Raw genomic sequence first — 26,507 nt, 5'->3', positions numbered from 1 at the left:
AATAAGGCCCGTAATTTTGCCAACGGGCTTTAAGCCCACACAAATTTGTTTGCGGGGCCCAAATTAAGCCCGACTGTAAAAAAAGGTCGACTCTTTTCAATCTCTCTCACAATTCTGAAATCCAAGTCTTCAATTCACTCTCTCAGTATTCATTTTGAGGTACGCTCTTGTTTTTATAGATCTGGTGACCTTGATGTCAATTGGTTTATAGATCTAAATCAATATTAATAAAGTTTTATACTTGTTTTATATTCAACAGAGATCGTCCCATGTCGAGCTTCTCTGCCTATCAGGTAACATTTACTTGATTTGATTTGATTTGATTTGATTGCATTGGAATTTTTTTGATATTGAAGTTTTGTTGTGTTGATTATATATGATAGGGTTCTTGCCCTTTTATAAAGAACATTCTTTTATTGGACTCTGAGGGAAAACGAGTAGCTGTTAAGTATTATTCGGAAGATGATTGGCCAACTCTAAATAATAAATTAGCTTTTGAGAAGTCTGTGTTTACCAAGACTCAAAAGACAAATGCCCGTACTGAAGGTAATTTGTATATATGTTTTTTTTTTTTTTTTTTTTGATTGGTAGGCCTGTTTTAAATGAGATCAGTAACTCTTTGATGCTGGCGGGGTTCGAGCCCCAGACCTCTGGTATCATCACCCAAAGGTTTTACCGACTTTGCTAGTCGGCACCTGCGTATATATGTTCATTGTGTTTCGTAGAAATCGAAAACTTATATATATTTGGTTATGTATATTTTGTTTTACAGCGGAGATAACAATGTTTGAAAACAATATCATTGTCTATAAGTTCATCCAGGATCTGCACTTTTTTGTTATTGGTGGTGATGATGAAAATGAGCTTATCTTGTCGACTGTTCTCCAGGGATTTTATGACGCAGTTGCCCTTCTCCTTAGGTTGCTTCACCTTCCTTTGATTATTAAGCTTTACGTAGATGTTAGTTGTTGGCCTTTTTTTGTGTCAATGCTGTCTAACTTTTAAATATTTCTTCCAGGGGAAATGTGGAAAAAAGGGAGGCACTTGAAAACTTGGATCTTATCCTTCTTTGCCTTGATGAAATTGTTGACGGAGGGTATGTAATATCTCGACATGTGCTTTATAATTATATAACTATTACTTGAAACTGTTTACTGAATTTTTACTTTAACATGATTTGTTTATTCATCTAGAAGATTATCTAGACATGCCTTGGTATATTTCTTCTTGATTAACATTTAGAAAGTACAGTTGTCTGGAGATCATTGTTATAGGAATGTTTAACCTTAGAGATCGTTCAATAGATCCAGAACTGATAAATAGTATGTTATTTTAAAATAATTCTTTGTGCATACGTTATATTATGCCGTATACACGACTACACACTTTGAAACCACCGTTTAGGGCTTTAATGCTTACCAAAAATGTACTTCTAGGCTTTTATTGTTATTCTTGTGGTTGCTTGCTTGAACATGTCTTGAGTGTCTTGCATTTTACATGCTTTACTGTTGTAGTCAAGTTAGTTTATGGACAGAGGTGATAGAGAATGTATCTTCCCATCGTTCCAATACAGCTTTATTGTCTAAGTGGGTGTGGAGGTATGGAGAGGAGAAAGGAAAATTATGGAGAAAGGTCATTGTGGGGAAGTGTGGAGTGGGGGAGAGTATGGAGATATAAAGTACCAAGTGGACCTTTTGGAATCACTTTGTGGAACACACTTTTAAAAAACATCTAGGAACAAAAACTTTGAACATTTATTTGGGTACTGTATGTATATGCATATAAAAAATGAATAGCAGCTGAGTATATGTTAATTTCGTGTGGCACCTTTCCTGCATTCCTGACTGGAACAATGCTTTAAAGTAGTCAGAACTCAACCACAGCATGATTTTGTGGACATGCATGTGTGGTGATGATAGAGAACAATATCTACAAGTCCAGTCCACTGCTTCATCGTTTTTAGCTTCGACGACCATATCACTGCAGGATAAACATGGAAAGTTAGAGCCACCATTTTGGTTACTACAACCAAGTTTCCTCTATAGACAGTAACAACCAACACAATTCGGTCATAACGTATGATTAATTAAAAAAATATATCTTCGGAGAGCATACCCTCACGGTGACCAATATAGCAAACTGGTATTTCTAACCAAATACAATTGGTTGCTCACATATACCACAACAGTAGCATAGTGAATAAGAATTCAGATCATCTGCACACGAGTAGAACTCTAAAATGTACAACTTCAACAAACTCAGGTCATCGAGTCGTCTGGTGGCTGAATTGGACTCGCCAGATCAACGACTTAGCAAAGTGATAGTACAAACCATGCAAGTTCAACACATGCACTTTGATTAAAATTTAGGAGATAATTATATGGTTCTCTGGATTGCAAACTAAAGTTTATAGACAAAGAAGACCCTACCAAAAATGGAGTCCAGAGGGTCCAAGAGCAGGTGTAAAGTCGCAGCATGACACTTTAGTGCCCCACTTTGGACAATTTCTGCTGAGTTGAGGTAGAGAATTGAAGTCACAGCCTCTAGCGAGCATTTTGAGAGGCTTCACAATATCGTCATCCACTTGTACAAACCCCATATTAGGGGTGCAAACGGATAGGTTCGGATGTGGATATGCCTGTATCCGAATCCGAATCCGAATTTATACCGATATCGAATCGAATCCGGACGGATATTAAAAATTTATCGAATCCGATTTGGATATCCAAAATGGATATCGGATAATATCCGATCCGAAAATTAAAATTAATTAAAATTTTATTTGCTTTAAATAATTCATTTTACCACTATAAAAACTAGTATAAATATATATATTTGTCATTTATTATTATTATTTTGTTATTATAGTTTTATATTATTAGTTTATGATTTTATATAATATTTTATACAATAAAAATGAATAAATTAATTATATATAATAACTATTAATTTTTTAAATCGGATCGGATATTATCGGATGCGGATATGGCAGTATCCGAATCCGTATCCGAAACCAGTTCGGACATAAAAAAAATATCCGAATCCAAATCCGAAATTTTCGGATAATATCCAATTTTTCGAATACGAATTCAAATCGGATTCAAATATTTAGATATCCACTTGCACCCCTACCCCATATAAACAAATTCCAACAGTTTCATCAGAAACTTCTGATCAACTCGGGCAGATAAGCAAACTTCTCTCTGAAAATTCCTACATGGCTTCTCAGTATCTTGTCCCACTGAAGATCCATCACAGATTGTTCCATTGGAAATGGAAGGGGATTCCACAGATGGAAACAAGGATGGACATCTAACCTTAAGAATGACTCCATGACCTGTCAAACTTTCCCCACTGAAAAGCTTAAAATGCACGTCAGCAAGTTCCTTTTCATAAAGTGCTTTCCCAATCCTTCTGCCAAATCTGCTTGGAAAACCATAAAGGCCAAAAAACCTAAGAATATGTGCCGCCCACCATCTAAGTCCAGAACGATTAGAGCTGCTACTGGAGACAGTCTGCAATTTATCAATAACTAGTGGATAGGATCAATTTAATAGAGGTGTAATCTACTTGGGGGAAGGTAAGACAATTTCATTTTGGTATGAGGTTTGGGTGGGAAAGAGGGGGCTTAGTGTCCAATTCTATGATTTTGCTTTGAACATGAAGCATGCTAAAGTTTCGAATTATTTGACTAGAAGGGAATAGGGAATGGTTTGGGATGTGGCATTAAAGAGAAATCGAGTTGAATAACTTTGTCGAATTTTTGGTGGTTGTTGACCTAGAGGGAGAGAGGTTTGGAGAGGAAAATGGAAGAGAATGGAAGTGGGACTAAAGCAAGGTATTCACAGTGAAATCTCTATATGGGTCTCAACAAAAAGTGCTAGTCAAGATAAAGGAGCATGAGATCATTGCTAACTTTCCTTGCAAAAACAAAAAAGATATGGGTGGCTTTCATCCTGTACCGAGTGGCTTTCTTCCCATGGTCGGTATATCTTGGGCGCATCCAAACGACTGACATTCTTAATGAGAGGTATGAAGCTGGATAATGTTTGTCCACTTTGCAAGGAAACAGAAGAAGTAAATAATCTTCCTAAGGCAATAGTGTGGGGGATAGGGAATGAGCGCAATCTGAGAGTGTTTGAAAACGAGGGGAAGGATGTTCATAAGATCGTGGTGGATTTCAAGTAGCTTCTATATGATTGGTCAGGAGGTGTCAGTCTATTTAGTGAAAATAGATATCAAGGTTTCATGTGTAATTGGGATACTCTTTTTTTGTAAGTCAATTCTTGTAATTTAGTTGTTTGGTGGGTATTGTAATCAGCTACGATTACCAACTTGCTAGGCTTAGTGTTGTGTGGCAAATGAATGTACTTTTTATTGATATATAAAAAAAAAGTTCCAAGGCTGTCATGCCAGATTGAGCAATCCCTATTGTGTGACTTTTAGAGGGCTCCTTACTACAGCTGAAGAGGTAAAAAAGACCCAGTAGTTTGCCCTTGATTTTTGTTCAGGGTTTTTGGCTCTCATTTTCCACTGCTTCAGTCTTCAGCATTGATTTTGATAAACATCAGAAATAGTCTAGAACCTTGTCTCCTTATTACTGTAATGAAACATCATGAGGAGCCTGTTGCAATGTATGCTTGAGGAGGCGAAGAAGGGGCAAGTGATATCTTAATAAGCTTGTACGTATAGGAAATTGATTAAGTTGTTGAATATACTGCAAGATTTAGCAGCTTTTAAATACATCTAGACACCTATGCAATAAAACCAGCTATCTACAAATGTGAGTGTGGGATGCGTCTTTATGATACATCAGGATAGGGTTGTGCACGGGTTGGTTTTGGAGTAAATCCGACCACTGAACCGACCCTGTCGGTTTATGTGCAACAAGAACCGAACCGATGCTTTTTTAAATGAGATGAAGAGAAATAAAATAGATGAACTAGAAAAGAAAAGAGAAGAGATAAAGGGAAAACACAAGGATTATAAGAGATGAGAAGATATAATGGTGATTGGTGATGGACTGGTGGCAGCTATGCCCTAGATTGGAAGTGAAAAGTGATAAGGATTATAAGGGGGTATAAGGGGAATTATGCTTTCTTTTCTAGGGTTGTATTGTGGTCAAAAGTTGAGTTGAAAAGAGTGGACACGTCACACGTGTTTAACAAACTCACATAGTCACATGTGCAACAAATTCAACCTGACGTTAGATTCTTTATTCGTGTTATATGTACACATGTGCGGGTCGGGTCAGTTATTTTCGGGTTTTACAAATTCAAACTGATGACCGAGCCGACACAGTCAGTTTTGCAAATTATCAAACCGATACTAAATGGATAACCGACCCATATCACTCGGTTTGGGTGGTTTGGGTCGGGTTGGTCGGTTCTGTCAGTTAAGGCGGATTTATGCACACCCCTACATCAGGATTATTCCAAATTATTTTCTTGATAGACCATATTATAAAGGCAGTGGCATATCTTATTCACATGAAGCTGAAACATACTACCTATTTGTTAATTCACTAAGTCATTCGGTGTTGACACATTTGTTGTCTCAGGATGGTTCTTGAAACCGATGCAAGCATTATTGCAGGTAAAGTTGCAAGCCATAGTGTGGATTCTACAGCACCTCTATCTGAGCAGGTGTGACTTTACTTTCCCTTTTACTTCTTACATTTTTCTCTCTTGGCCTTGTTTTGAATTAACAACAAAAATTGGAAATGTTATGATTTCCTTCTTATTCTTGTAATATAGGTTGCACTGCTTAATTTGTTTTTGCTTGCAGACCATATCTCAGGCCCTTGCTACAGCTCGTGAACATTTAACAAGATCCCTTCTCAAATGATTTAATGGTTTGAAGAGAACGTGGGAAGAAGTTTTTCTTACATTCCATTCCATCCCTTCCCATTTTTATTTTTTTTCCTAAGGTTCTGGGTACAACATTTTGATTTACTTAATTACTTCAGATGTTAGGGTTCTCGAAGATAATGATTGTCAATGTTGTTTGAGCTGTTAATGAGTCAATTCTTGGGTGGATTATCAAATTTTAAAGTCTGTTGTGTACTTAAAATGTATTTCCTATGGCATGCTACAGACAAGTGAGCTTAAGTTGGAAACTTGGAATAGCAAGATCTTTAATTTGAAGGGTGATTGGTTCGTGACATGTTTTCTTTAACATTCATTTTTTGCTTACAATGTTCATATCGCATCGCAAGTGGTTGGATATTAGATCTGTATGAATTGGAAATGCAAATGCATCATGTACTGGATGTCAGATCTCTAGGAAACAGGGGTTTTGTTGGTGCAAACCATACGTTGGACTGCACTTTGCCACTATCGACAACCTGTTTGGCAAGATTAACACTAATGCAACGTACTGCAGAGTTTGATTTTGTTCTTTCACAACTTTGTTTGGCATCTAATCAAGCTCTTGCTTTGTAACAACAAGCCGGCCTAAGAAACAAAATCTTATATTGTCTGAACTCTGAAGTAGTTAGTAGTCAGACTTATTAAATCAAGTGTTTGGATTCATTTGAACGGTATTGTTTTGTTGCTACCCAAAAAACCAAGCTCCTTGGAATGATGTGAATTACAGTGATTTTTTGTTCATACTATGTCCGAGTCTTGTACAGTGGTCCCCTTGGCAGACATTTGTTCTTTGCTCTTCTTAAAAGCCTCTCAATACCAATAATATAAGGCTAAATCTATGGTGCGCGAGATGTATGGTGCGCCATTACATCACATGCTCATAATATAATGATATAGGTCTGGAGTCTGCCACTAATTTATTCGACAAAAGTAGAATTTAAAACAATAGTGTTAGCTGACCGAAAGGTATGAATAGTGAAGAAAAATAATGATAAATGATAAAAGTGGAAGGAGGAGGTGACCCGTCAAATCCAGCTAAGCCAAAGAAGATTTCGAGATAATATAAATAGGGAAGGTTTTAGAGACATATTTTATCTTAACACGTGAACAAACTCAAAATCGTTAGGACATTTATAAGTTTTAGATTAACTTAATATTTTGTAGATAAGATCTCATATCTATTATAAACATTCAAAAAATTCAAAAAATTCCAAACTTGCCAAATATAGTTAACAATTTACAAAATTTGACTAATTGTAGACCGTTTATTTTCACCATTTTTGATACTATATTTGGCATTGAAGTGGATTCATCGAGTCAGGTTGGATCGTATATGTTTGTTTAACAGAGAATGGATTTGTGCTCTAAAGATTGCCAACTCTAGTAAAGTACATAAACTCACGTGTTACTCTCACAATTTCACTTACATCTATGCCCTTTGTATTATGTCTTTGGTTTAGAATCTGCTTTATTCTCTAGGGTTAAGATAAAGGAACTAATGTATATCTTGCCTTTTTAGGGCCAGTTGGGAAGGTCGTAAAAATGGAGGAGCATACACTCATTTGGATGAGTCAGAATTTTTTTAGTGCTTTTCGAGTCATTTACAAACTCAATTTTTACTATCTCATAGTGAACTATTGTAGTAGGGATGGGCTTATGTGTTAGACAACAAACTTGATGCCAGGGCAACTCAAGAAACCTACAAGGATGCAACAGAGATTGCATTGAAGACAACATAATAGAAATACAATAACATGCGAATGGAGTACATGGTAAAGACTTTTGGGAATAGAAATACTATTGTGGACTGGAATTATTTTTTGGTGTTTTATTAGACTTACTACTACAAAGTTGGCAGTTAGAGAAGGGGCCAAAAATTTATGTATGTGGAGTGTGGACTAGGAGCCAGGGAGTGGTAAACCTATTGTATTTTATTAATGGAATTTCAACTGATCAAAAAATAAATAAAAGAATGCTTTATGCCGTCATAGGTAATAAGGACTTCACAAATGAATGTTGCCATTTAACTTTGGAAAATCAATACAACACATACATATTAGTGACATACGTGCTTTCACCTAGCAACCAAAATGCAAAAACTTTTGACAAAACGTGAAAAAGTTTTTACCTATTATGTAACAAGGAAAATGAAAAAACTAAATTGACAAAATGTAAACGAAAAAGTTTCATAGTGGTGTATTACAAGGACTAAAGTAAAGAATAAACTATCCAAAATAATGGTACGTATAATTTGACTGTATCGGGTAAGACGACAATCATTCTGTATTATAAGTTCAGATGACTTATCAGCCAACTCAAGCTGCAGTATTCATTTTCCAGTTTAGAGAACTAAATATCTATCATGAAGCTTTCACGGAAGCCTGATGTTTTTTTTTATCATGGGACGAAACCTTGACCCAAATATAAGTGCCAACCATTCTCCCAAGAAATAAATGTTGTAAACATGCCACCAATTCAGGAACAGAAGCAGGCAGTAGGATTACCCAAAGCATAATAAAAACTCCAGAACAATCCTACACTATTTCTGAACATTCTTCCCCTGCATATGTCCTATTATTTCAGATAGTGATGTATATGTTCCAATAACTACAATGGAGATTCCCATAATTATAACCCCTATAATAATAAGTAGCTCACTATTCCATGTCTTGTATCTTCCAGACATTTTCAGATAGCAAATACAAGGCAGTATGATACAAGCTGTTGAATCTAGAAATGCTCCGAAAGAGACATTAAATCTCCGAAAAATGGAACAGCTAAAGCTACTATGATTGTGCTGATTAGGAACAAGGTTCTAATCAGAACGTTCACAAGTCTTTTCTGGCTGTTTATGCAGTTTTCGATAGCTGAAACAACGGGTGTTGCCATTAAAGCATACTTTGCAAGGGGATTAACCAGAGTAGTGTATATTGCTATCTTCGAGCTGATCTTTCCAATGGGCAGGTTTAGTGTCACTTGAGAATTCACCTTTTCACCATACATAAGATACCCCATAACGGCCATCGATGTGTAACAAGCAGTACAGATGACAAAGCAGATAATCAAGACCTGCATGACAACATTAACATGCTGAAGATATTGGAAATTTAAGTGCAAGGGTTTATAGAAAGTTTCTTTTAATTTCCCCAAAAGGGTTTCCAAAATTGATATTAATATTAACTTCTTCTCATTTAGCTAAATAAATATATAGAAACCGGCCAGGATACAAAATGTTAAAAGGACATGAACATTATAAGGCACAAACAAAATTGCAGTCATACTAATTTAATAGATGTTTTTTGAGTTGCTTTTGCTTCATTACTATAGTGAATTGGTTTATGTATGTCATGGAAGTGTATCGTGTTGGATTAAAACAGCATAAGCACAAAAACAGATGGTGTATAAAAGTTGTTCGACACAAGGTACATGAACATTCAAAGGCACAAAAAGAATTGCACTCATACTAACTTAAATACTTAATAGATGGTTTTGGAGTTGCTTTTGTTTACCTTATTGAATTGCTTTCTATCTGTCATAGAAGTATACAGTGCTGGGAAAACAGGATGAGCACTAAAACTGAAGGTATATAAGCTAACAGCCATAGGAATTCGATTCAAGTTCAAAACCTTTCCCTTTTCATGAAATCCAACCCCAGCAACTGCACCAGTCCAGAGAACAGCGGCAATGAGGATAACAGAAGCTATGAACCCAGTAGCAGATAAATAGGATAGCTTGCTCAAGTCACGTAACAACATCGAAGGAAAAATTAGTAGAGCCACTATTATCACAAAACCAACTCTCCCACTAACGTTAATCCATGAATACTCGAATCTAATTTCAGGGAATAGGTTATGTAGGTTATCTCCTTCTAGTATTAAAAATCCTGTGGAAACAAAATAAAGCTGCAGGTACATAAATATTGATAGCACTACCCTCATAATGCGGCCAAAAGCATGTCCTCCAATGTCTGGATACGTTTTAATTGTTGTATCCAAATCCATGCATTTTTGGATTAGTATTCCTGTGAAGAAAGTGGAGGCAGCTATAGTAAAGAAAAGTATGAAGCTTAACCACCCTCCACATGATAGTGCATAGGGCAGTGATATTATTCCAAGTCCTGCGGAAACAAAGTTACTCCAGTTACAATTGGAAAAAGAATATTGTAACTTTTTTGTTGTTTGTTTTTTCATTTATGAATAGATTATTAGCATGTAAAGTAAAATGATGACAATATAATAGAAACGAGGAGTAGGCTTAAAACAAGTTCCAGCACTCTGTTCAGAGTCACAGGGCTTTGACTTCATTAGAATGGTTATACGCATATTGGTCAGAATCAGGTTTACTAATTTCCGACTTAAACAAAGTCTTCGTTATATAAATATGAACTGGTGTTGTACTTAGGTGTATAACATAGACTTATTGTTGAAAACTTGCTTGCCATGATAGTGTTGACAAAAAGACCTCAGGAATGCAAACTTGTGCTTGTAGAAGCACAAGCACGAGCTCTTTGACATTTTCAGATCGATTATGAAAGATGACTCTCAGAATACGGCATAAATCGCTAAAAAACCAAGTTATGGCTAAAGGAAATATGTAAAATTATTATCAGGATTATGTTATATGTATGACTGGATCTGTTCGATGACATACTGGTTTTTGAAAGGGTAGCTAAAAAAAATATATTTGAACAACAACTTCCTCTAAATAGACTTCTGAGCTAATCATGCATGCAAGAACGTAGGTGCCCATCCTTTTGTTTATTAAATTTTTTATTCTTGGTACATACACACAACCATTGGCCTTAACATTAAAGTAGTTCAAGGAATTGATTTCTCTGTTAGTTGTTAAAATGTAGATGGTTGCGCTAGTTCATTGCACTGTTCTTCAACTCTTCTTGAGAAGAAGGGAATATTATAAGGACTTCACAGGATATTATATGCCATCTTTGAGAAAGTACAAAGATCCTATGGATTTGATGACAGAAAGTTTGTCCAGATTCTTTACAGAAACTTCAAACAAGATATTTGGGCGGTTGTGCAGCTCTAAAATTTGATTTCTACTTTATAACCAGTAAAGATCATGGCAAAAGAATAGATGCCTAGCATTGTCCTCCCAAATCCCAACTCATCTCCCTAGTAAATTTACATCTAAGGGAGGTTCACAACTCGCAAGTGGATCCTAACACAGATAAAGCAAATCGAATTAGATTTTAGATTATAAGAACAAAAAATAAAAGAAAGAAGAGAACCTGATAAAGCATTCAGTCCGTTAAAACAAGTCATAAAGAAAGTAGCAGTGCTTTCCTTGTTGTTGTGGTGGTTATTGATTTCTTCGACTGTTTCGTTAATAATGTTACTCATCACTAAAGAGAACAAGAGACAAGCATTGGAAAAATGATAGAGTTCAAGAAACTGGAGAGAAGCACTGGGAAAATGATGGAGTTCAAGAAACTGGAGATTTTGTTTAAATAGAAATGGTCCTAAGAGTCCTAATCAATAGGTGACCGCTTCAGAACGGTTCTACCCTATAGCAAAATAAGCAGCCAGCTTAGGGCGGCAGTCCAAAGGGCCCAATATATCATAGCCCACCTACAGTGCTAAGTCTATTATTGTTTTATTATGAAAAAAAAGCTCACTATTTGTTTTTCATTTATTTTAATTGGAAAATTGGAAATTAGAAAATCGCATTAAATATCTTCGTTTCCCTAGCGTTTTCACCTTCTCCAATAATAAACAGGCATGCCTCAATAACTAATTAAACTTCTTCAACACCCTATGACAATTTATCAAATTGAAGCCAACACTTTAATATTATTTCTATCATTCTTTTGTCTTATTTGCTTTTTTTATATTGTTTAATTTGGTGTAGACTCTCTCTCTCTCTCTCTCTCTCTCTCTCTCTCTTGTGTAATTCTTTATTAAATAAATATATTAAAATTTCAAGTTTGTGACATTATTGTTTGCCCATGATCTACTATGATGTTATAGGTTATTTATGGTGTTTTATCTTAAATCTCTCTGTATGTGAGGATCTCCCTCACAACACTCCTATGTTTCTACTTCACTTTGTATTTCTGTTCTTTTTATCAATAAAATTCAATTAAAAAAAAATTTGTAGAGAGACTATTCAATAAAGAATAAAGAAAATGTTAGCATCAATTTTGACAATAATTGTTATCTTTTAAATTTCTTGTTAAAAAAAAAAAATGTTTATGGAGGAGACTATTCAAGAAAGAAAAAAAAAATGTTATGATCAATTTTTATAATAATTGTTATCTTTTAAATTTTTTGTTATAAAAAAAAATGTTTGTGGGGGAGACTATTCAAGAAAGAAAAAAGAAAATGTTATGATCAATTTTTACAATAATTGTTATATTCTAAATTTTTTGTTATAAAAAAAATGTTTGCGGGGGAGACTATTCAAGAAAGAATAAAGAAAATATTATGATCAATTTTGATAATAATTGTTATCTTTTAAATTTCTTGTTATAAAAAAAAATGTTTGTGGAGGAGACTATTCAAAAAAGAAAAAAAGAAAATGTTAGGATCAATTTTTACAATAATTGTTATCTTTTAAATTTCTTGTTATAAAAAAAAATATTTGTGGAAGAGACTATTCAAGAAAGAAAAAAAAAATGTTAGGATCAATTTTTACAATAATTGTTATTTTCTAAATTTTTTGTTATAAAAAAAAATGTTTGTGGGAGAGACTATTCAAGAAAGAAAAAAGAAAATGTTATGATCAATTTTTACAATAATTGTTATCTTCTAAATTTTTTGTTATAAAAAAATGTTTGTGGAGGAGACTATTCAAGAAAGAAAAAATAAAATGTTAGGACCAATTTTTACAATAATTGTTATCTTCTAAATTTTTTGTTAAAAAAAAAAAAGTTTGTGGAGAGACTATTCAAGAAAGAATAAAGAAAATGTTATGATCAATTTTGACAATAATTGTTATCTTTTAAATTTCTTGTTATAAAAAGAAATGTTTGTGGAGAAGACTATTCAAGAAAAAAAAAAAAATGTTATGATCAATTTTTACAATAATTGTTATCTTTTAAATTTTTTGTTATAAAAAAAAATGTTTGTGGGGGAGACTATTCAAGAAAGAAAAAAGAAAATGTTATGATCAATTTTTACAATAATTGTTATATTCTAAATTTTTTGTTATAAAAAAAAATTATTTGTGGGGGAGACTATTCAAGAAAGAATAAATAAAATGTTATGATCAATTTTGACAATAATTGTTATCTTTTAAATTTCTTGTTATAAAAAAAAATGTTTGTGGAGGAGACTATTCAAAAAAGAAAAAAGAAAATGTTAGGATCAATTTTTACAATAATTGTTATCTTTTAAATTTCTTGTTATAAAAAAAATGTTTGTGGAGGAGACTATTCAAGAAAGAAAAAAAAAATGTTATGATCAATTTTTACAATAATTGTTATATTCTAAATTTTTTGTTATAAAAAAAAATGTTTGTGGGAGAGACTATTCAAGAAAGAAAAAATAAAATGTTATGATCAATTTTTACAATAATTGTTATCTTCTAAATTTTTTGTTATAAAAAAAAATGTTTGTGGGAGAGACTATTCAAGAAAGAAAAAATAAAATGTTATGATCAATTTTTACAATAATTGTTATCTTCTAAATTTTTTGTTATAAAAAAAAATATTTGTGGGGGAAACTATTCAAGAAAGAATAAAGAAAATGTTATGATCAATTTTGACAATAATTGTTATCTTTTAATAATATTAATAATGTTACTCATCACTAAAGAGAATAAGAGACAAGTACTGGAAAATAATGGAGTTGAAGAAATTGGATACAAGTACTGGGAAAATGATGGAGTTCAACAAACTGTAAATTTTGTTTAAATAGAAAGAGTCTAAGGGTCCTAATCAATCGGTGACCGCTTCCTCTCTGAATTGTACGTAGATATCTACACGTCTTGCTCCACTTATTTACACGTCTAGGTTGCTGTTAAGCTATTGCATGTTTACAGTTTACTCCAAAAATCAAGGATCTCTTTCATAAGATTTGGAGTACGTAGTCACACCAATTCGATTTTGTTCACTAGCAAGCTCCTAGTGCCCACGTGCTAACAAAAGTTTTTCATTTTCATTTCGAAAATGCTACGGAGACAGCTACTGCTAACTAAGTAATAGACCAATAACCAATTACCCACGTCATTACTGTGAAACTGAATACAGAGAAAAAAAAAGCAAAAGAATAACTCCCTTTTTTCATTTCTCTCTCATCTTTCCCTCACTTTTTCCTTTTCTTGGTTTGTGGATTACAAATTTGAGGTTGCATTGTTTCAAGTAACATAACATTGTACTCCTCCACTAGCTAGATCAAACTTCTCAGTAGTGACTATATTGAGGTTGCATTGTTTCAAGTAACATAATGTTGTACTCTATTGTCTAGGCTTTCGATAGTGTGGCTGGTCGCAGTAGAAATTGCGCTAGAAAAACTGCACTGCGCAGTCATAAGTTTAGGGGTAGATGAAGGATGACTCAGCATTGGATTTTTCTCAAATTTAATCGGAAATTGTATAAGACTATGTAGTCTGACATACTCAAGTTACAGACAGATCCAACGGCTAGATTGTTGTTTAGGCTTTCGGTAGTGTGGCTGGTCGTAGTAGAAACTGCACTGCGCAGTCATAAGTTTAGGGGTAGATGAAGAGGATGACTCAGGATTGGATTTTCTTCAAATTTGATCTGTATCTTCATAACACACAGTAGGTGTATACTTTAAAATGTCAGAGTGATCCAATGGTGGGTTGTCAGTCGAGGCACAGATTGACAAGGTTGTTAGTATTAGCAAAAATTTAAAATGGATATGGTTAGGTGTTTAATTTGGGTGTTGGGATGATGACATTATATGATCAGTGTTTACATTTTTTTTTCTTTTCTTCTTCTCATAACTTGTTACTTTCTTTTGCATATATACTCTGGAAATGTAGGAAAATGACAAACGATTACCGAGCTATTACATGGATTTGCATTTCATAGGTTGTGTGCACGATTAAAGGGGAAGGGTTTGCAACCTAGTAGGTGAGTTGATGTAGAGGAGCAACTGGCTCTATTCCTTCTCATTGTTGGCCACGACACACGTATTAGGCACAGTGCATTTGGTGTCATAAGATCTCCTGAAACAGTACATCAATATTTTCACAATGTCTTGCGAGCTATCTTAAAACTTGGAAAAGAAGTTGTGAAGCCTACACGTGCAAGTTTTTATCCACAAATAGGGTTTGCATGGGATGATGAAGCAAATCAGGTACAAACTGAGGAAGCTATTTGAAGCTCTCTATCAACAATGCCGGTACTACCAAATTATATATACAAATATTATATCTACATGCCATTTTAGTTAATACACATATGATTTACACATTTTGTAAATTTGACAGGAGAGAAAACATTTGCTACGATATATAAGGAAGATCACTTCCCTTGTACCAATGTTTTGCTGAATATTTTAACGATCAAGATAATGAATGAAAATGAGCCCCCTATTGAAAACCAATTATTTGGAGAGATTGGAGATCAAGTGCAACCTGACGATTGAAGACATGCCTTTCTATCTTTAAATATTTTTAGTTGATTTTTGAATTTCAATAAGTTTTTTTTTTTTTCAATAAGTTTTTATGTACTTCAATGTAAAGGACGTAAAAATTCTATGATAGGACCTTTGTTTCTTATTTTTATGCTACAACTCTTTTTAAATAAATTGATGTTGACAATGCCTATTTTATGTGTTAGTTTAGCTAAATTAGATTGATGATGTATAATAATATGTTGTAATGTATAAAATTTGTTCTTCATATTTATTGTGTTTTGGAATGACTATTATTTTGGTTTTGTGAAATATTTGAGCAAAAAAAATTAACAAAAATGGTATAGAAAATTGATGTGATAATTTTAGCAACCAAACAACATGTGGGAAATTGACAATGAGAATTACCGAGAATTCTCAAAATTTGCCAAACAGTCATAATTCTCGCATAATCATGAGAATCAGATTCCATTATAATTCTAACTCTGACGAGAAACTTTGTTTGGCGTCTAATCAAGCTCTTGCTTTGTGGCAACAAGCCGGCCTAAGAAACAAAATCTCATATTGTCTGAACTCTGAAGTAGTTAGTAGTCAGACTTATTAAATCAAGTGTTTGGATTCATTTGAACGGTATTGTTTTGTTGTTACCCAAAAAACCAAGCTCCTTAGAATGATGTGAATTACAGTGATTTTTGTTCATACTATGTCCCATTCTTGTACAGTTGTTCCCTTGGCAGACATTTGTTCTTTGCTTTTCTTAAAAGCCTCCTCAAAAACAATAATAATAAATAATAATATAGGTCTTGAGTCTACCACTAATTTAATCGACAAAGTAGAATTTAAAACAATAGTGTTAGCTGACCGAAAGGTATGAATAGTGAAGAAAATTAATGATAAATGATAAAAGGGGAAGGAGGAATAATCCGTGAAATCCAGCTAAGCCAAAGAAGATTTCGCGATAACATAAATAGGGAGGGTTTTAGGTACTACGTAAACAAACTCTATAAATTTGGTAGATCTCATAACTATTATAAATATTGTCACAAATAATTAAAAAAATCAAAAAAATTTCAAACTTACTAAATATAGTTAACAATTTATAAAATTTGGCTAATTATAAACCGTTCATTTTCACCATTTTTGATATTATATTTCACAAATTTAGAAATTTTTGATTTTTTTAAATTATTTGTGACAATATTTAAAATAGTTATAAAATTATATCTACAAAATATTAATATAATTTCCGAAATTTATAAATACCCTAACGATTTTGAGTTTGTCAAATAAATATCACATTTATTCTTTGGTATAATAATTAGGTGCACGCGGCATACACACATAGAAGAGTCTCTTTTTAAAGTTATATTAATAATAATTAAAGAGAAGTCTCTCTCTGTTGTTTATATTAATGATGATGATTGTGATTGTCGAAACACGTTTTGATAAGTAATGATAAATGATAAAAGGGGAAGGAGGAATGATCCGTGAAATCCAGCTAAGTCAAAGAAGATTTTGCGATAACATAAATAGGGAGGGTTTTAGGGACTAAAAGTAACCAAACTCAAAATTGTTATAAGTTTTGTAGATCTCATAGCTATTATAAATATTGTCACAAATAATTAAAAAAATTAAAAAAATTTCAAACTTACTAAATATAGTTAACAATTTATAAAATTTAGCTAATTATAGACAGTTCATTTTTACTATTTTTGATATTATATTTCACAAATTTAGAAATTTTTGATTTTTTTATTATTTGTAACAATGTTTAAAATAGTTAAAATATAATATCTATAAAATATTAGTTTAATCCAAAATTTATAAATATTCTACCGATTTTGAATTTATTTACCTATGTCTAAGATAAAATATATCCCTAAAACCCTCCCATATAAATATCACATTTATTCCTTGGTATAACAATTAGGTGCACGCGGCACACACACATAGAAGTGATAGAACATAGAAGAGTCTCTCTTTTTAAAGTTATGATAATAATAATTAAAGAGAAGTCTCTCTCTGTCGTTTGTTTGTTTGTTTAACTTTTAATATCTTGTTCTGTTATTCCCTTATTTAGAGGCGATCAAAATACTTGTCAAAACCCTTCAACTGAATTCCACCTCAAAATATCCAGGTACATCCTCATTTTTTTTTTTTCATTTTTATTCTCTCTCTTTCTCTCTGTCTTTCGAAACACGTTTTCTTTTTCTTTTCTTTCTAATAATAGTTAATTAATTAGCCGATCTATTTATTATATCTCAAATCTTTGGATCTGTTTATTTTTCTTTCATAATAATAATATATCAAAGGGTTTATAAAAAAAAAAAACATGGAAGAAGAGATTCAAAGACGTGGTTTATTGGTGAGATTATAGAGTTTTATTTTGTTATATTATTATAGTTATTTATATTATTAATGATGATGATTGTGATTGTGAAAACACAGGGAAATGCGTATACGAATGTAATGGCTGATATAAGGAAAAGAGATAAGATGCGTCGTTGGCTTTGTTGTAATTGTCATGTTGATGAAAGCTATCATCCTACTGAAGATGAACCTCTTAAAAGCCCCAGAAATCATACAGCTGATGGTATATATCATCCACTTCACTTGTACTTGTTGTTCCCATGTTATAAATATGTAATAATTTATAGGATGGACACATTTCAAAGTTCAAGTTTCTTGGCCGATGTCATGTTTTATGCAATATGAAACTTGCAGTTTAGTTCGACTTTTTTTTATGGCAAAAATGCATTGGGCCGGGACATGGGGGACATGGAACGTGAAGTCCTATGTGGTACGCCCTCGGGAGAGTCTATTCATAGTGGCACGTGCCCAAATATTTGGCGTGTGTTGTTAAGCTGGGATATCACTATTCATAGTGGCCTATGTGGTATCCTATGTCAGATTTGTAAAGATGATCATTGTGATGAACCTTGATTTTTCGAATTTAAACAGTCATTTATGGTTGATTTTTAAAAACTGATTCCGAATCATCATGAAAGACATGTGCCATATTTATATTTCATGGCAATGTATTCTGGTTTTTCATGATCTTGTAAGAGTGTAGAACTTTGTTGTTTAAGTTTTTCGCTGATAAAAAAATGAAATATATATATATAGGGAGGGATAGAGCCACATTCACTGTAGCCACATTGTAAACGAATCCAAGCAAAATCGTGGACTTAAAAGTTGAATTAAAGGCTGAATTTTTGTAGATATGAGCTCCCCACCATGGAGAACATGCTCACAAAAATTTGGACCTTTAGATGAAAAGTTCAAAATTGAACACTAATATTTACATGATTAGACATCCAAATATTATAATTTTTTGTGAGAATGATCTTCATGGTGGGGAGATCATCTCCACAAAAAACCAGGCCTTAATTATTTTGTATGTCGAAAATGTGGCTATAATTTGCGCATAAGAATGTGACTCTATCCCTCCCCATGTATATATGATGGGGTCTTTACTGATTACTATGTTCTTGTTATCCAACATTTAGCTTTCTAGGGATCAGTAGATTATTTTTATCATGTTCTTGTTATTTTTGGTACATTTCAGGATATCAGAAGGGATCGAAGCTCACCCCAGGTAGTGAAGGGCAGAAAGTACCACCACCCATTGAAGTGCCGGCTTTGCCTTTTGATGAATTGAAAGAGAAGACTGATAATTTTGGGTCCAAGTCTTTGATTGGTGAAGGGTCCTATGGTAGAGTATATTATGCAAATCTAGACAGTGGCAAAGCTGTGGCAATAAAAAAGCTAGATGCATCATCTGAGCCAGAATCCAATTTTGAGTTCTTATCCCAGGTACATTGCAAATTCAATTGTTGTCATCCAGGAGACGTTTTGTTAATTTGATCTACAACTTAGCTTTCCACTTCCCTGCCCGACTTCAGGTCTCCATGGTTTCAAGGTTGAAGCATGACAATCTCGTTGAGTTGCTTGGTTACTGTGTGGAAGGCAGTGTTCGCATCTTAGCATATGAGTTTGCAACCATGGGTTCTCTACACGACATTTTGCATGGTATGCCATTTGTGCTCATTTTGTCTTCACTTCCTTTTCCGTATCTCGTGTATAATACTTATTTTACACAACTGGTACTCAATTTGTAGGTAGAAAAGGAGTCCAAGGTGCACAACCAGGTCCTGTGCTTGACTGGATGCAGCGAGTGAGAATTGCTGTTGATGCAGCAAGGGGATTGGAATATCTGCATGAGAGGGTGCAACCATCTATAATACATAGGGACATCAGGTCAAGCAATGTGCTCCTGTTTGAAGATTTCAAAGCCAAAGTTGCTGACTTCAACCTATTAAATCAGGCTCCTGATATGGCGGCTCGTCTGCATTCTACTCGAGTTTTAGGGACATTCGGCTATCATGCGCCTGAGTATGTGCTAAAAATGATTCTTTCTTGTGCCTAAATATAGCTATATTATGTTGGACATATGGATTCTTGCCACAGCTTTCCTTGGGGCTCTACTTGTGTTGCCACTTTTTCCAGTTGGTTGTGTGCATTTCCATAGCCGTGTTTTGTGCACATAGTAATATTTGAGGATATGACTGTTACAGTCTTTCAGATGCCCATCTTATCATTTATTCTATTTGATAGTCATGTAGTCGGCCACGTGGCTGGGGGTGTCAAACTACATTACTTCTGTAGCTCCTGTTATTGAAAAGACTGACCCAAGATGTCCCTTTAGATCTCCAGTACACTATAATTTTGACCATGAGATTTCTCCAAGTCATCCGGAAATTTTTAGTGTTTCTGATCTTCTGGGATGGGGGATGAGAGACACGCGTGCAAGCATGTGCTTGGCAACCTCGCATATCTTACTGGAAATATGTACCTAAATTAACTCACTCCTTTAAAGAAATGTTTTTAGTGCTTTGGAATACTTCGTTGCATCATTGGTGTATTGTCTTCAAATTTATAGAAAATATCTTTGTAAGGAATTTTGCTTTCAGTGGATGAACAAGAAACCACTTTACAAAAGAAAATAACATTTGACACTGGGTCAACATTATTTACATAGTTTCCCAGAATTAATATCTACAGTTTTGCTGACCAAAGAGGAAAATGAAAAATTAAGTGCTAGAAGCTTTTGTGCAATATAGGAGACCTCTTGCTTATCACAGAATAGCCTATCTATGCAGGGATAGTCACATTGTCTATCTACCATGGAGTTAATGACACTGATGTTTGATGTGCAGGTATGCAATGACTGGCCAGTTGACACAAAAGAGCGATGTATATAGTTTCGGTGTTGTTCTTCTAGAGCTTCTGACTGGGAGGAAACCTGTTGATCATACTATGCCTCGGGGGCAGCAGAGTCTTGTCACTTGGGTGAGATTTTCGCTATGCTAATAGTGCTCCTTTTTTCTCCTTTCTTTTGATCTCTGACATCCATATTTGAGCTAATCTTACCTAAGCAAAAACTTATCTAGTGGAAGTAACCATAAGGAAAATCATGTGCACGGGAATCCACCTAACTTATGTTGGTTCTAAAAGGAACATAACTATTTCTGGTATTATTTGAGTCAGTAAAAGACTTTCTTGAATTGAAAAGTTGTAACTAGTGTGACGGAGCATTGTCATAACCGGTTGATTTAACTGGATGCCCTGCGAAATTGTTTGTCGTTTTCCTTCTTTCTTATACAAGGTGTGCATGTACTTTTGGTTTTGTAACCTAATATTAGCTTGTTCTACTCTGGTGGTTAGGCAACTCCAAGACTGAGTGAGGACAAGGTTAAACAATGTGTTGATCCAAAGCTAAAAGGGGAGTATCCACCAAAAGGGGTTGCCAAGGTCTGACCTCCTTTGCAATTAGTATCTGTAGTAGTCTTTGTTGATTGATATTTGTGTTCATTGTACCTATGTTACGAAGGCTTATTTGGTTAATTAAACTTGAAGCTGAATACCCCTTACAGTTTGCATCTTAGAGAACATTAAACCACTATTTCTGAGATCAAGACATGTAAATTGTAATCCCAATATCTGATCAGAAGCAGCTGGAAGACAACGCGTTCTATTTACTTGATAAAAATCCAACCTACACATGGTTAAACTATGTACTGGAGTTTGTGTATGTAGTCTGAGCTTTAAACCTATGCTGTCAAAGGCGACGGCTGGGTGGGTTTTCAAGACCAATGCCTCTCCTGCTTCAAAGTCCGTTCATGACTTTCCCAGCAGCAGTGGGCAGCCTAGGTGGCCGGGGCCGTTTGTAAGGTGGGAAAGCCGTTTAAAGCAAATTAAGAAAAATTAAAGCCCAACAGAAGAAAAGATAAAAAGAAGCCCAAAACCTTTAAGCTCAAATAAGAATCCCATACTTCAATTAAAAGAATTTCAAGAAATATATTCATAAGAGTAAACAAACTGTATGTTGACTGGTCAAAGGCACTGCTCAGGCGACCCCAAGACGGGCTGAATTTGGTCTACTGCCTCGCATTACACCTTTGACAGCATAGCTGTAAACTTAAGGGAAAAGCAAATTATTGTTCTAGCTTAGCCAAATGTGGCAAAGAGTGAAACTCTGAACTGCTTTATTTATACCAGCTGGTTTTATATACTAATTGGTAGACTGTTGTTACAGCTAGCTGCTGTTGCAGCATTGTGTGTGCAGTATGAATCCGAGTTCCGGCCGAATATGAGCATTGTGGTCAAGGCTCTCCAACCACTACTCAATCAGAAGCCTCCCGCCCCGGCTCCGAGACTGAAGACAGGGTTTAACACACGCCACCCTCTTCTATTTCACGTTGTGCATGGTTTGGTTTGTTGCAGATTTATTCTTCAGATTATATAATATGTTATGAGTGTTGCACTGTGATCGGATGGAGCTGTTACAAATTTCTGTTAACACTGATAGAGTCATGAATGAATACTTATTGATGTCGGACTGGGTTGTGGTGGATGCATTTCCTCAAGTTTTTCTTTTCAATCTTGTCATTTTTTCCCCATTTATTGGTGTTCATACAAACTGGGATACTGAATAATATGGTGATTGTTTCCTAGGAGATATTTCTTTTGAGTTACTGTCTGAAAGATGTGATGTTATATTGAAGGTAGTTAATAGTATGTGCCAGTAAACAATGGTTGGATTTGACTCGATGTTTGTGCAATATCATATTTTAAGGTGAGGCCTGTTTCTGTTTGGATTGTGTTTGAATATGAACAAGGGTGGTTTGTGAAGATAGCTGGTTTTTGATTGAATGCTTCGCATTTTTCATAATCCTTGATCCGGTATTTCCGAGTTAAACTCAACTAAAAATAAACATTCCCATTTATAACAAACTAATTCATGGAAACACAAATCAAAGAATCTAATTTCAATTTGGAATTGATTTTCAGCGAACCAAACACAGCCTAAGTGAAGGAAAAACGCACAAGCCATAACACCGTGGTTTCATCCTTATGAAAAAGAAAACTCGTAAACAAGCATAAGCAGCAACGATATTTGTTTGGCTACACACCAGTACACCACCAGTCACCACAAATACAAATTTTAATACATATCACATCACACCACGCATAAGTATTTTTACTAAGCATTAGCAATTTATATATTCATATATAGTAATATCTCAATATCGTCGTCCACCAGTACCCCTCTCCCTTTGACAGTTGAAATAAACTGCAGCAACAGGCAAGCCAAGGTTATAAACCTCAGCGAAATCCTTGGTGTTGAAGTTCAGACGCCAACCCGGAGCATAAACAGTTTGCCTACCAAGTTGTCGGAACAGAACGAAGACAAGCCGATGAATTCCAACTGAAGGGCTTGGGCTCTCATAACAAAAAATCTCCTCCCCTGATATGATAACCATACATTTCGTAAATATTAGACAAACAAAACAATTTGTTGCTTCAAATTATGTCATCTTAAATGAGAATACATCATTAGGAAAAACTATCAGTTGGGATCAGCCTAAAATTCATAAAGCCGAAAGGGAATGAAATGAAATTGATAAGACAATGGCACTAGGATGTGCACAGACACAAAGAGCTTCCAACACAATAAAAAGAAGTGTTCCTGGCACCAATGTTGTCTTGTTAATAAGGATGAAGTGGAGTAGAGTCAATGTCTTTTTTCTTGCATGAAAACCAATCAAACTTTTAAAGCGTCCCACTAAAAGCTATCACTAATTGTTGGAACTGTTCAGTCACTTTTAAGTTTGCCCAGCAGACTTGACTACAGGATAAGTGACACTTCACACTTCCACATTTTCACATCCCTCATTTGATTTGAGGACTTTTGGGGACCTTTTGTTCATAAATAATAGCAACGTGGACTTCCCTGAACTTGGGAGTTTTAAGGATGCAACATTGATAGGAAAACAGCACCACTGGTAGACGGGAACAAAATCTTGAGCAACGGTGGCAGGCAAGCGCAATAAAAGACAATTTTCATGTAGAAAATGTTTCAGCATTGTTTAGGAGCTGGAAACAAAAAATAACACAAATTCTTTTGGACTCCCTGAACTACAACGATGTGCAATAGTCAGTAGTCACAACTCACAACTGCAAATAAGAATATTCCGCATTCGCCTGATGAATTGATGATGATCGTGGCTTAAAGTTAAAACTATCTATTTGTCTCCCCGATTGTCATGTGTTTTTTGTTTGGTTGACTAACCCACTAACTTTTTAAGGTGTTCACTATCACATGGATGGATCAAGTTGTTTGCCCTTTCGCTTCTTCCTCCATGCACTTTTCTGTTATTTTTATAATCATGTCTATACTTCTAATTAATATTAATATTGTAAAGATACTAGTGTCAATTGTTGACCAGGGGAAAACCCATGTTTTATGTTAAAGTGACTACACTCTGCATAACAAAATGAAAACTGCAACAATATTTACGGCTATCTTAATTTCAAATGTACTAGTGATGTAATTTTAGGGGTAAACATAAGTTTGATAGCAAAGATACATCAAAATAGATGAACGTCATGTAGGTTAGTATTCCGACTTACCATATGTGGCATCAGTTGTCCCTGGAATATCCGTCACCAACCTAAAATCCAATGTAGAGGGGAAGAAAATTAAAATTTTATAAACATTGCTATTTGTTGCCTGTTTTTTTTTTTTGAATTGGCAAGCCTGTTTTAAATGAGATCAATAACTCTTTGATGCTTGCGGGTTCGAATCTCAAAACTTTGGTATCATCACCCAAAAATTTTACCGACTTTAATGTTGGCATCCTGAAGTCGTAAATCTAAAGAAAAGGGGGCATCTCGCAACTCCACATATTCAAAGATATAAAGTGATCTCCGTCCAATGGTAAGCTCAGTATTGTGCAAAAAGCCAAAAAGGTATTAAGAGTTGATCTTTTGGAAAAGGAAAAGGAAAAACACAAAGACAAAAGCAAAAGCAAAACAAGACAAATATGAGATCATTTTATAACTTGAACGTTAGCTAGCTAGGTTCATCTAAATAAAAATAAAAGTGTAAGTACGATTAATAGTAGTAGGATAATTAGATAAAACCCTGATCTTTTAATCTTGGGAGTTGGGATGATTATCATATATTGTTTTGTTGCGGCTGCAGAAAAATATTCACTTGTCTTATTGGGCAATTGCCACATCTATATGCTTTGCAGTGGCGTTCCTCTTAGAATTAAAGAGGAACGTCACGTGTTGTCACTAGTGACGTCCAAGTTTCAAAATTACAAACGACCACTTTTAGAACTAAAGAGGGACCTCACGTTTGAAGTGAGGTCCTGGGCCGCTCCTAGTGAAGTCCGAGCCTTTTACCAATTTGTATCCGGGTTGAGAATTCCCCACTCCGTCCCATTAGTTATTAGCTATTATATACGGTTTACATCAATTCCCATTGGAAGAGCTTTTTTGAGAATGAGGGTGTAAACTCTTACTCTCCATTGGAGATGCCCTTAGAGATCACAAAAGTAATAGAACTTTTGGCGTCCTCTGTGAACTTTTCAGTGAACCACACGGCAAAAGGTACATATATGTACTATATCTATCTCAAGTTAGAGAGGCAGAGTATAATGATCGAGCCGAACAGGTGACTTTGGTTCTCAAATACAGTAGGAAGAGCCGAAGAATTGAGGGAGATAGAGATCGAGTTTTCCACTAAAGCCAGAGAGCACGTGGAACAGGGTTTAAGTTTAATTCATTTACCAGTGCAAGTATTCCCTCTGTTGTGGATCACTTGGGCTGGGAGCATCAGGGTCGACCAAAGCCTGCAACTATATGTGTTACTCATTTACATACTTATCATGAAAACACACTATGGATGTACGTATTTTCAAGAAAACAACACACACACACATACTACACACAAAAGGATTAGACGATTAGTGAAATAAAAAAATGATTTAAAACACAAACACACACACACACAAAAGAGCTGCTGATATACATTCAGATCATGATCATAATGACGGCAGAGCAAAAGCCAAAGGTTAAGACTTAATTAAGAGAGGTATATACGCTTACTGGGAAACAAGATCTAGATCGACTGCAGTGATAGACACTATCCATGTTAAATAACATGATACCAACGAACTAGTCATGTTTTTGAGTGAAGGGCATACTCTTTACAATTCCTAGTTTAGTTTAATTTAGTTAGAAACATGCACAGTACTTATGATCACTAGGGTCGATATTTAGAGAGTGTGGATTGTGTGGCGCTTGCATGATCATTTATATAAGAGCAGTGCAGTAAAGCTTACCAAGGTGTAGAAGGTTCTTAAGTCATCCCCTCCAATCTCAACTCGAGGTTGGTTAACAAGAGCCGAGGGCCTAAATTCACATCCATTGGCGACCTCCCTCGTACCATAAAAAATCCTAAGTTCTACTGACCTAATGAAAGGGTCCAAAACATCCCCGATTACACGACCAACAACCAATGGATTCCTTTCTCTTGGCATATTAGAGAGTGATGAAGGAATGAAGGGCAATCTTACTACAAGCCTACAACTATGGTAGGACCTATGGAGTGCGGTGGTTTTTGATCAAGAACTGGAGGACTACATATATGATATATATATAGTGTAGTAGAGAAGCATCCACTTCTCTTGAAAATTGAAACATTAATCAATATTAATAG

At 34.7% G+C, this 26,507-nt stretch overlaps 3 protein-coding genes, 1 long non-coding RNA gene and 1 pseudogene across 8 annotated transcripts; 2 read left to right on the top strand and 3 right to left on the bottom strand.

Moving 5' to 3' along the window:
* Nucleotides 1-42: 42 nt before the first annotated feature.
* On the top strand, nt 43-6,163 carry LOC147474099 (coatomer subunit zeta-1-like). Its single transcript, XM_086586596.1, has 7 exons — nt 43-159; nt 260-293; nt 384-546; nt 773-920; nt 1,019-1,096; nt 5,561-5,645; nt 5,788-6,163. Exons 2-7 carry the CDS (start codon nt 270-272, stop codon nt 5,845-5,847), a joined length of 558 nt encoding a protein of 185 aa, XP_086442722.1. The 5' UTR covers nt 43-159; nt 260-269; the 3' UTR covers nt 5,848-6,163.
* On the bottom strand, nt 1,133-2,656 carry LOC147474100 (uncharacterized). The gene is made up of 2 exons (XR_015210103.1): nt 2,430-2,656; nt 1,133-1,980 (listed from the first exon to the last, which is right to left on the bottom strand). It is a non-coding gene; the product is annotated as an uncharacterized LOC147474100 (long non-coding RNA).
* A 2,185-nt stretch (nt 6,164-8,348) lies between the features above and the next one.
* On the bottom strand, nt 8,349-11,230 carry LOC147474098 (amino acid transporter AVT1I pseudogene; annotated as a pseudogene). Its single transcript, XR_015210117.1, has 3 exons — nt 11,119-11,230; nt 9,380-9,987; nt 8,349-8,939 (listed from the first exon to the last, which is right to left on the bottom strand). The product of XR_015210117.1 is annotated as an amino acid transporter AVT1I pseudogene (transcript).
* A 6,194-nt stretch (nt 11,231-17,424) lies between these two features.
* Nucleotides 17,425-22,452, top strand: LOC147474097 (protein CYTOSOLIC ABA RECEPTOR KINASE 7-like). Of its 3 annotated transcripts, none has more exons than XM_086586659.1 (8): nt 17,425-17,570; nt 17,882-18,026; nt 19,002-19,249; nt 19,339-19,465; nt 19,555-19,828; nt 20,653-20,785; nt 21,161-21,247; nt 22,032-22,452. In XM_086586659.1, exons 2-8 carry the CDS (start codon nt 17,903-17,905, stop codon nt 22,239-22,241), a joined length of 1,203 nt encoding a protein of 400 aa, XP_086442785.1. In that variant the 5' UTR covers nt 17,425-17,570; nt 17,882-17,902; the 3' UTR covers nt 22,242-22,452. The 3 variants fall into 3 exon arrangements, with proteins under 3 accessions (XP_086442785.1, XP_086442784.1, XP_086442786.1); XM_086586658.1 differs by lacking the exon at nt 17,425-17,570 and adding an exon at nt 17,576-17,798; XM_086586660.1 differs by lacking the exons at nt 17,425-17,570; nt 22,032-22,452 and adding an exon at nt 17,603-17,798 and having other exon boundaries at nt 21,161-21,340.
* Nucleotides 22,453-22,754: 302 nt separating this feature from the next.
* On the bottom strand, nt 22,755-26,507 carry LOC147474096 (protein HEADING DATE 3A-like). Of its 2 annotated transcripts, none has more exons than XM_086586661.1 (4): nt 26,131-26,507; nt 25,577-25,644; nt 24,410-24,450; nt 22,755-23,243 (listed from the first exon to the last, which is right to left on the bottom strand). In XM_086586661.1, the coding sequence occupies exons 1-4, from the start codon at nt 26,326-26,328 to the stop codon at nt 23,020-23,022; spliced, it is 531 nt and encodes a 176-aa protein (XP_086442787.1). In that variant the 5' UTR covers nt 26,329-26,507; the 3' UTR covers nt 22,755-23,019. The 2 variants fall into 2 exon arrangements, with proteins under 2 accessions (XP_086442787.1, XP_086442788.1); XM_086586662.1 differs by having other exon boundaries at nt 25,577-25,638; nt 26,131-26,505.

This window comes from Coptis chinensis, unplaced genomic scaffold (genome assembly GCF_015680905.1).
Source record: "Coptis chinensis isolate HL-2020 unplaced genomic scaffold, ASM1568090v1 utg1343_pilon_pilon, whole genome shotgun sequence".
NCBI lineage: Eukaryota > Viridiplantae > Streptophyta > Magnoliopsida > Ranunculales > Ranunculaceae > Coptis > Coptis chinensis.
The sequence above is the reverse complement of the archived record's forward strand: the minus strand, read 5'-3'. Positions and strand labels throughout refer to the sequence as shown.

Excerpts from the sequence above, each read along its gene's own strand:
- LOC147474097 (XM_086586658.1), top strand. The coding sequence starts at position 17,766 with ATGGAAGAAGAGATTCAAAGACGTGGTTTATTG. Across the intron at positions 19,466-19,554 it reads TCTACACGACATTTTGCATG|GTAGAAAAGGAGTCCAAGGT; the intron begins GTATGCCATTTG and ends CTCAATTTGTAG. Across the intron at positions 20,786-21,160 it reads AGCAGAGTCTTGTCACTTGG|GCAACTCCAAGACTGAGTGA; the intron begins GTGAGATTTTCG and ends TCTGGTGGTTAG.
- LOC147474099 (XM_086586596.1), top strand. The coding sequence starts at position 270 with ATGTCGAGCTTCTCTGCCTATCAG. Across the intron at positions 547-772 it reads GACAAATGCCCGTACTGAAG|CGGAGATAACAATGTTTGAA; the intron begins GTAATTTGTATA and ends TTTGTTTTACAG. Across the intron at positions 5,646-5,787 it reads CAGCACCTCTATCTGAGCAG|ACCATATCTCAGGCCCTTGC; the intron begins GTGTGACTTTAC and ends TTTTGCTTGCAG.
- LOC147474096 (XM_086586661.1), bottom strand. The coding sequence starts at position 26,328 with ATGCCAAGAGAAAGGAATCCATTGGTTGTTGGTCGTGTAATCGGGGAT. Across the intron at positions 25,645-26,130 it reads TAAGAACCTTCTACACCTTG|TTGCAGGCTTTGGTCGACCC; the intron begins GTAAGCTTTACT and ends TAACACATATAG. Across the intron at positions 24,451-25,576 it reads CAGAGGGAATACTTGCACTG|GTTGGTGACGGATATTCCAG; the intron begins GTAAATGAATTA and ends ATTGGATTTTAG.